Raw genomic sequence first — 10,616 nt, forward strand, 5'->3', positions numbered from 1 at the left:
GATTTTTAAGACCACCCACTAAGATCTAGAGGGAGCATGACATTCACTCACACTGACAAAATTACAGGTTCCCAACTATCTTATTAAAAACTAATTGCTGGCTAACATGACAGCCAAGGAAAGTAATGAATGTTGGAGGGGATGTGGCAAAATTGGGACATTAATGCATTGTTGGTGGAGTTGTGAATTAATCCAAACATTCTATAGGGCAATTTGGAACTATGCCCAAAGGGTACTAAAAGACTGTCTGCCCTTTGACCCAGCCATAGCACTGCTGGGTTTGAACCCAGGTAATAAGGAAAAATACATGTACAAGAATATTCATAGCTGCGCTCTTTGTGGTGGCAAAAAATTGGAAAATTTGGGGATGCCCTTCAATTGGGGAATGGCTGAACAAATTGTGGTATATGGTGGTAATGGAATATTATTGTGCTCAAAGGAATAATAAACTGGAGGAATTCCACGTAAATTGGAACAATCTCCAGGAATTGATGCAGAGTGAGAGGAGCAGAACCAAGAGAACATTGTATACAGAGACTGATACAATGTGGTAAAATCAAATGTAATGGACTTCTCTACTAACAGAAATGCAATGATCCAGGATAATTCTGAGGGACTTATGGGAAAAAACACTATCCACATTCAGAGGAAGAACTGTGGGAGTAGAAACACAGAAGAAAAACAACTGCTTGAATACATGGGTCGAAGGGATATGGTTGGGAATGTAGACTCTATAAACAACAACATGGAAATAGGTTCTGATCAAGGACATATGTAATACCCAGTGGAATTGTGCGTCAGATACAAGAAGGGGTGGGGGGAGGGGAAGGAAAGAACATAAGTCTTGTAACCATGGAAAAATATTCTAAATCATCTAATTAAATAAAATTAAATTAAAAATAAAAAAAACTAATTGCTGAGGCAGCTAGGTAGCTCAGTGGATTGAGAGCCAGGCCTAGAAACAGGAGGTCCTATATTCAAATCTGACCTCAGACACTTCCTCATTATGTGACTCTGGGCAAGTCATTAACCCCCCACTGTCTAACCCTTATCACACTTCTGCCCTAGAACTAATACACAGTACTGATTCTCAGACAGAAGGTATGGGTTTAAAACAATTAAAAAAAAAACTAACAACTAAGTGTTGGGGCAGCTACATGGCTCAGTAAATAAGAGAGCCAACCCTGGAGACAGGAGGTTCTGGATTCAAATCTGACCTCAGATACTTCCTAGCTCAGAGATACAATACTTAGTATTGATTCTAAGATAGAAGATATGGGTTGAAAAAAAATTCTTCTAAGTGCCAACTGTCTCCATTACTACTGTTAAAAGAAAATTAGAGATAAGTTTCCACTAGCTGATTTAAGTTAGTAGCAGTGACAAAAATAATGCTTAAAGAAATACCCTGCACTGTTTCCTGAAATTAATCTAGACAAAATACTAGTCAATAAATTACTCTTGTATCTTGAGCTCTCTGAAAATGATTTCCATTATTCATGGAAAATGTCCTTTTACAGATAGGTTTTTTAATTTACTTCATACCCCTGCTAATTTTAATAATAAATCCATAAAACACAAAGTGTGGAGGATCTCAAATTAAAAGCCTGTGGTCTGACCTAAAACAAAACATTAAATTATCATTTCACTTTCCTCTACTTATGCCTTTTTTCAAGGTAATGAAACAAAACTAAAAAAAAGAAACCATCTAGAAAGAAGGAAGAGGCATCTCAGAGAAACAACTTTGAAAGTAAATGATGCTATTATCTAAGTAGCTTACAATAAGGTGTTGTCAGGGATCAGTATAGAATGTATGAGATTAGAAGGTGAAGAGTAGCCACTAATGACTCCATAAAAGAAAGGAAGTACACACTGGATATACCTTCAGGTTCTGTGGACGGCTGAACTTGTTAAGGAGTGCTGTCTGAATGAGTTCCCAGCGACTGCCTGCTGTTCGTTCACCATTCTTTTAGAAAAAGAGAAAGGGAGATTAAAAAGGATTATCAAATTCCTATGCATCCCAGATCTGAAAATTAGCCAAAATCACACACATTTTATATTCACAAGTATACCTAAAAATTTTGGTTCCTTCTCTTACCTCATCTTCAACAGGGTACAAATTTTGTTCTGAGCAAGGCATTTTGACATGCTTGTTATCCCATATATCCCTATAATGTGTTGGAAAAGGTTTAGGAACTTCTCCAGCTTTCAAAAGATCTACCTGCAAGAAGAGAATACTCATAATGCAAAATGTATAAACATTTCGCTACATTTCACAGAATGTCCTAAAAAAAGACACTCAAAAGTCAATACTAAAAGGTATAAACCATGGTCTAAGCTTGTCCAAAAAAAAGTCTTAAAACAGTTTCAAACATTTATGGAGTAGGTTATTTTTTTTTAAAAACCACTGTTAGTACAATGAAGAGATGAAACACAAAGTTCTAGACCTAATGGGGTTTTTAGAGATAATTTAATCCAACCCCTCAACTTAATGCATGAATTTCCTCTTTAACAGTGGTGTTAAATTAAAATAAAAACATAAATAAGGAGCCCTTGTGAACCATATACGGACTCAGGAAACCACATATTAACATTATCCATGTTCTAGAATTTTTATTTACTTTGTAAAATATTTCCCTATTTTAATTTGGTTCAGTGCACTATTTCATATTTCTTCTCTACAACAAATCTGAAATCCAGCCTAAAAGTGAACCCTTCCAATGTGATTGGAAATTCACTAATTGATACATAGATGCATAGTTTTTGAGATTTCAAAGAAATTTCTGAAGTCATTAACTATACTAAAAGATTCTCAACTATGAAAGAGAGCAAAAAAGTTTAGAGAACATATGCTATATAATTTGAAAGGAAAGAAAAGGAATTTTGGGGGTTTCTAAATAAAGTATTATGTTTCATGCATTACATCATTTTTAAGAATTCTTTCATTCCAAAACTATAAACATTTTATGACTTTTAAAAAATGTATACCTTTGTAGAGTTGGTCATCACTTAAGAAATAAAGTAACAAATGGGTATTATATTAACAAAGTATCATTTTACTTGGAGAATTAAACATATATCAATAAGAGCTATCTGGATATACAATCAAGTATATAAGCAAGCATCTCATTAATGGTACCATAATTCTTAATTTAAGGAAAAAATAATGAATTCACTTGCATTATATCATAATCACACAGGCTAAAAGGAATTTAAGGGAAGACAATCAGTTCATTTTGTAACTTTGCTAGAAATATATGTAAATTAAGGGTTTTTAATTTTTCTTGTCTAAATACAAAAGTTCAAGTTGAAGTAATAATCATCTTACTTTTTTTTAAAGTTAAGCTGTCATTTTAAGTATCACATAGTATACTTAACCAATGAATTTTACAGCTTTACACAGTTTTAGCAAGGAGCATTTATGCAGTGGTCTAATTTAACAATGAGGATATGGCTTAAGCTATTTTTAATAAGCTCTTCTGAGTTTTCTCAGTTAAGGTGACACACCCGAACAGTTACTGTATGATTGACAGAGTGTCTCAGGTGAGGAAGACGAACTCCACACAAAGGCATTCTTCTCAATTCCTCAATAGGAGTTCCAAGCCATTTCTTATCTGGGGAAACCTGAGGTGGAATGTACTTGGGGATCTTCCTGTCTGTTCTTTGGTGTTTGAGTTCACATTGTTCTTTTCTAAAATCAAGAAAAACAAATTATGTTATTTCTAAAAATTCTAGAGACAAATACAATCTATGGGTCCATAAACAAGCTCCAAAATTTTAGAAGCCAGATGAAAATGTTTAGCTTTCAGGAAAGAGAAGAAAGGTAACATGTTGCCTTGTGAATACCCAAACAACCTGTATCAAACAGTCATCTAGAATGATTGAAAAAGGTAGGTGAAGGACATTTCTGAAAGACTTATGAGAAAGAACACTATCCACATTCAGAGGAAAATCTGTGGGAGTATAAACACAGAAGAAAAACAACTGCTTGATCACATGTGTCTATGGGGATATGATTGCGGTTATAAACCCTAAATGATCACCCTAGTACAAATATCAATAATATGGAAACAGATCTCAACCAAAGACACATGTAAAACCCAGTGGAATTGTGCATCGGATATGGGAGGGGGCTGAAGGAAGGGGAGAGAAAAAACATGATTTTTGTAATCCTGGAAAAATGCTCTAAATCAATTAAATAAAATTTTAAAAATTAAAAAAAAAAATAAAAAGGTAGGTGAGAATACCTAGCCAAGGTAATTTCCTGGGTCAAATACAGAACCAATAGAAGTCCTAACATTCATCTGCCTTCTGTGGAACATTAATATAAATTTGTACCCCTTTTCGGCCCCCAAAACAAATTTGTAATTTTAAAGCTAAAATGGTTTGATTTAATACTGAGCTAAGAAATGGCTTTTCTCACAAGGCTAAGAGGCTGGTTAGGGATCTCCCACCTTTCGGACTACCACTTTTATCTTTGGTAAGGACTAGCAAGGTGGATATAAGCCCTTTGTTTAACTGTAAACAAGGACTCACCTGGGTGGTGAAGCAATTAAATAAACTGGGCAGACCCAGTTGGGGATGAATGCACATGGCGGGCAGTCATTCTAACTGCCACAGTGATTGCTCTTGGCATCTCAAAGACTAGCCTCGTCCTGATTAAGGTCTGTGTCCTTCAATCAGAGAGGTCTTGGAATGGGGCATAAATTGACAGAGTAAGAGTTTGGAAAAGCTAGCAAGGCATACAGCTTGTCGTCATCCCCCCCATTTTTGCTATTTAATAAGTAATAATCATAAAATTAAGATACAGTCTACACAGAAATTTAGGTGCAACACTTCCCCTTAGCTACTACCTCCCTTTTCTCTTTTCTTCTTTTTTTTTTTAAACCCTTACCTTCTGTCTTAGAATCAATATTAAATATCAGTTCCAAGACAGAAGAGTGGTATGGTCTAGGCAATTAGGGATAAGTGACTTGCTCAGGGCTAGGAACTATCTGAGGTCACACTTGAACCCAGGTACTCCTGTCTGTAGGCCTGGTACTTTATCCACTGAGCCATCTAGCAACTCCACCTTTCTTCTTTATTAATTCCTTTCCCTTCTCCATAAACCTGTGACCAAAGGGAGCTGAAGCTAATGCTAGAATGAATTTCATGGTAGTTAAAATTGATGAACCCTTAAAAGAGACTTAAAGGCTGTCAGAAAAGTGTTGGTTGTGTCAAAAATAGTAAGCACCTAGATTTATACTGCTACATACTATGCCTACCTGGAAGTCATGATCTGGTAAGTCTTATCCAAAAGTAATTGAAATATGTCCCATTATAACTTGATACTCATGCCCAAAAGCAAAATGTGTCTACCAAAAATCTAAGTTTTATAGGAGGAATTGCTAAAAAGCAGTAATCCCCTCTTAGGAAAGGCAAAATATGCTTTTTTAAAAATCCCTATCTTCTGTTTTAGCATCCATACTAGTATTGATTCTAAGGCAGAAGAACAATTAAGGGCTAGGCATTTAGGATTAAAGTGACTTGCCTAGGATCACACAAGTAGAAAGTGTGTGAGACCAGATTTCCTGCCAAGTCTAGGCCAGGTACTTACCTACTGTGCTACCTAACTGCTCCAAAATCAGAATATTTTCTCAAATCATATTCAGAACTAGAAAGGGCCTTGGTGGTTATGGAGCTTAACCCTATCTTTTTGTAAATAAGGAAAATAAAGCTGAAAGTGGTTAAGTATCCTCTCTGTTGTCACACAGCTAGTAACTATCTGAAACAGAATTTGAATTTAAGACTTCTTGACTCTAGGTCCAGGAGTATCTCCACTAAGTCAATGGGGTCAAACTTAAATAGAAACACATGACTGCCACAAGTTGCAACACTATTATCATAGCACTGACTCCAGAAACTGCTCCAGATGCTCTCTACCTCCCAAGCATTCTGGAATAACTCTTCTAAGTTACTTGCATTTTAGAGCATAGGTTTAAAAATAAAATTACATATTAAGTTGAAAAATACATAATTTGATGAACAGAACTAGCTTTTCCACACAACAAATCAATATTCTAGTCTACATAAGATGTTATTTAACTTCTAAGTCTTAATTTACATTAAAAATGGGAAATAATGTGAAATTTTTAATTTCCAAGATGAGTTCATTTACTATCTTGTTTCTTGACCTCTAAGAATTTAAATTTGGTACTGTGTATTTAATAGAGCTAACCTGGAAAACAACTGTTTCTCTGTTTAAACATAACAATTCTGTTTATCTTACTAATTACAAAATGCTCTCCATGTAATTTGGTCAGCTGACAAACATTTATTAAGTGCTTACTATATTCCAGGCATTGTGCTAAGCTCTTGGGACACAAGAAATGGGAAAGATTACCTTTTGTCCTCTCCTCTGGGCATTCTCATGAAGTGATCTGTTATTTTAGAATCCTTTCTCCCAGATTGCTTGGGACCTTTGCATTCCACATTCAGACCAGGGATGGTAGGAGATTTGGCATGTAAATGATCCTCCACTTGGGGACTCTCTTCTTTTTCAAGCTGAAGTCTGGCTCCATTATCTTCACATCCCCTACTAGACTGCTGTTTTCTACATTCAGTTTTAGTTTCCACTGCTTGAAATGTGGATGACTTATTTGCTACTTTGGAGGAATTACCATCTTCTTGTTCATCAAAACATGGACTTGTTTCTTCATCTGCTTCAGAATTCTGACAGCTATTCTTAGAATTATCAACATCCATTGGGGACTCTGGTTCACTTTCTTTCTCAAAAGGAGGAGACTCTGCAGGACTTTCTTGTCCACTCATCTTCCCAATATTCTTCTGATCAGTTAAAATATCACCACAACCATCATCTGACAGTGGACTCTCTGGAACAACATCTACATCCTCCTGCTGACTAGCTACAATAGTGTCATCAGGCTGGCAACATTTACTTTGCTGCAAGTTGTCTGAAGCTTCTCTTGGTTGTGCATCTTTCACAGGCTGCTTGGAATTTTCTATCTTTACAGGTGTCAATAAGAGCTGCCTATTGTCTCTATTTTCTTCACAGTCTATGTGAATTTGATCATCACTTTGGGGTGACTGATCCACATTAGCATTTCTGAACTGATCAGCTACAAGGGTTACTTCCTGGGGTTCAGTTTCCAAAAGCTCCTTTTGTTTTACTTCACTTTGCCAATTACAGGTACTGGAAGTCAAAGGATGGTTGAAATGTTTTGTACTTTTATCTAGAGATGAGTTAGGGTGGCTCAGCTGAGAAACATTTTCTAACTTCTCCATGTTATGTTGGAAAAGGTTATCTTTCTGTACAGAACTCATTTTAGATCCTGCTTTTATGATGGTATCTTTACTCTGTAAACTGTAGAGAACAAAGAAAACATAAGCAGATTAAATAAAACTTTTTGCATGAAATAATCAGTAGTCTAAAGACATCAACAACTGAGTAAAAAAAATTCAACTTATAATTTGCATTGTCATTGAGAAATTTAAACTAAGCAATCTCTAAATATTTAGCTATTAAAAAATGCTCAGTCTCTTGGTGATTTAAGTAAGACTATTACTGAAAAACACTCAGGAATTCAGCACTTTGAATATTAAAGACATTACCATTCTATTCCTCTTCACTTACTTCGTCAGTCATGTTTTGACTCCCTCTCAGTTATTTACCAAGTCCTATTCACTCTGCCTCTAGCTTCTCAAGTCTTAACTTTCCACAATATTACCTTGGTTCAAGCCCTACCCAGAAATGCTATAAGAGGCTCCCAATTAAGCTCTACACTTTCAATCCATCCTACACATCACTGCCAAATTAATCTTCCTGATGGATAACTCATATCAATTCACTGCATAAAAATTGTTAATGGCTTCCCACTACTCAAAAATTGAAGTGTGGAAACTCCTTACACTGAAGACTTTCCACAGTATCCAGAACCAGCCTACATTTCTAACCTAATCCTACTTGTTCTCCATCTACTTTAAGCAATTCATTAGTCTTCCAAATAATACTGTGGGAAAAGAAACACAGAAGAAAAACGACCACTAGATCACATGGGTTGGTGGGGCTATGACTGGGAAAGTGGACTCTAAAAGATCACCCTAGTGCAAATATTAATAATAAGAAAATGGATCTTCATCAATGGCACATGTTAAACCCAATAGAATTGTGTGTCAGATACAGGAGGGGAGGTGGGAGGAGGGGAGGTAAGGAACATGAGTCTTGTAACCATGGAAAATTATTCTAAATCATGTAATTAAATAAAAATTTAAAAAAAAATTAGTCTTCCAAATAAGTTACACTTTCTTACCTCCATATTTTGTCCATACCAAGACAGTCCTCCAATCTCTTGTCCGATTTCCTTCTGAAACCTTTTCTATCCTTCAAGACCCAATTTAAATGCTCCTGATCCTAGACTTCTCTCATACCTAACCTACCACCTGAAAGATTTTGCTCTCTTTTCTATTCCCACAACATTTTGTTTCTACTAGCTCTGTGCAGTAGTCAATCTATTTATTCACAAATGTTGCACTTCCTCTATGCCCTTTAAGACTAAAGTCCATGTCTTACTTAATAATTATTTGCTGAAAGATGACCATTACATTCAACAAGTATTTATTGAGTTTCTATTATATGCCTAGCACTGTACTAGAGATGATATCAGGCTTTAAGCATTAAGTATAATGCCTGATCTCAAGGAGCTTACAATCTAATTGAGGAAAAACCTGAACACAATTAGTATATAAGTTTATAATACAGTGCTAAGTTACATGGTAGAATAGATTTGTAAGATGTTTGAGGTAGGGACTGTGTCTTACTAGTCATAGTTATCATCCACACTGCCTATTATATTCCTTTGTATGTTATAGTTACTTAATATTCTTGAGTGAATATGTTAGTGATGCAATCTGACGATAAGGATGTGCTCCCTTAAGGAGGTGCATAGGTATTAGCAACTGGACAAAATAACTACATGCATTCAATAAAAGCCACCTCCTTACACATATGCCCATATACATATATACATTTGTACAGATATGATCAGAGAGGAATAAGCTATCGAACATAACAAGAAAAAGCCTAATGGAGTAGGAAAAGGGAAAGCAACTATAGTCATATGACTAGACTGGGTTCTCATCAGTCTGAGTGTCTATCCATTCACACCATTCTACCTCCCCTCTCCACTAGGAAGTAATTCTAGCCCACAAGAATGAATGAGGGAAATTAGGTAGATCAGTGGATAGAAAGCCAGGCCTGGATTCAAATCTGGCCTCAGACATTTCCTAGCTGTGTTCCCTTGGGCAAGTCACTTAACTGATACTAAGTATAGATTCTAAGAGAGAAGGTAAGGATTTAAAAAAAAAATAATGATATGGATACTCTTCTTACTGGCAATTTGATTCTGGCCATTTTGTTTCACTAGTTATTCCTTCAAAAACAGAGGACTGATTAAAGGCAGGATAATAGGCCCCCTTGGTCTAGTTTTAACTAAAAGACCTTATCTAGAACTGATCTATCTGATAGACTGAAAAAAAGGGGGAAAGGCGAAATATATCCCCTCCAGATTCTCAGGAAATGAGGGACTCCTAAGTAGAGAGACCATTACTCTATATCTATCTTCCTACTGGCAACAAGACATAAACCGTTGGGTTAACTCAAACTACCATAGACAAGGTCCTAAACTAGACTTGTCTCTGACAGTATTTCTCTGAAATACTTCCTGGAGAAGAAGAACAGATGGAAGAAAAGACATAAATAAGTATTTATTAAGTGCCTACTATATGCCAGGGATTGTGCTAAATGCTTTACAAATATCTCATTTAATCTTCAAAACAACACTGGGATGTAGGTGCTCATTTTATAGTTCTGGAAAGTGAGGCAAGCAGAAATGGAATGCTTTGCCTAGTCACATAGCTAGTAAGTACCTGAGGCCACATTCGAACTCAGGTCTTCCCAATTCCTGACTCCGTCCACTGAAATACCTAACTGCCTCAAGAAAAATTTAAAAATCCATGGGGAATATAGTTATCAAAAAAGTGTTTGTGGAGAAGGTAAATTTAAAGTAGTTTTGAGGTATTCTTTGAACTAGAACTAGTACAATTTCCAATAGGAACTATTAGTATTTAAATGGCATAGAAGAAGAGAAAGGGCACTCCAGGGAAGAATAATAGCAAGGGTATAGGTGTGTTATACAATATGTATGTTCAGTATATGTTTACTAAGTTTGTATGTATTTATTTCTATAAAACTTAACTTTACTTCTTTACTAAAGATCTATTCTTTTAATATGTTTACAAGGAGCACATTATAATTCATACCTTTTTGATCTTGTCTTGAATCCTTTAGTGTCCACCCAACTGGTAATTGTCTTTTGTTTGAAAACTAGAAAAAAATTAAGACATTAATTTATACACCTCATAATTGGCCTGTCATATTTCCCATAAGCAGCAGCCATAAATATGTGTCCAAGATCATACCTGATATTATATCAAGTGAGCTGAACCTGGAATCAGGAGAGACCTTAGTTCAAATCATGAATCCAACAAGCTGCTTGCCCATGAGCAAGTCATTTAATCTTTCTAAAACTTTGGTCAAGTGTTAAATGGACATACTTGTATCT

At 35.7% G+C, this 10,616-nt stretch overlaps 1 protein-coding gene across 1 annotated transcript in view; it reads right to left on the reverse strand.

Moving 5' to 3' along the window:
* Positions 1–10,616, reverse strand: part of PARG (poly(ADP-ribose) glycohydrolase) — a 162,767-nt gene that overhangs the window by 150,069 nt on the left and 2,082 nt on the right. Inside the window, exons 2-6 of the mRNA XM_001372494.4 lie at positions 10,315–10,378; positions 6,380–7,360; positions 3,505–3,688; positions 2,096–2,218; positions 1,880–1,963 (exon numbers count right to left, since the gene is read on the reverse strand). Coding sequence (XP_001372531.1) covers positions 1,880–1,963; positions 2,096–2,218; positions 3,505–3,688; positions 6,380–7,360; positions 10,315–10,378 — 1,436 coding nt within the window. The remainder of the gene's footprint in view (positions 1–1,879; positions 1,964–2,095; positions 2,219–3,504; positions 3,689–6,379; positions 7,361–10,314; positions 10,379–10,616) is intronic.

This window comes from Monodelphis domestica, chromosome 1 (genome assembly GCF_027887165.1).
Source record: "Monodelphis domestica isolate mMonDom1 chromosome 1, mMonDom1.pri, whole genome shotgun sequence".
Taxonomy (NCBI): domain Eukaryota; kingdom Metazoa; phylum Chordata; class Mammalia; order Didelphimorphia; family Didelphidae; genus Monodelphis; species Monodelphis domestica.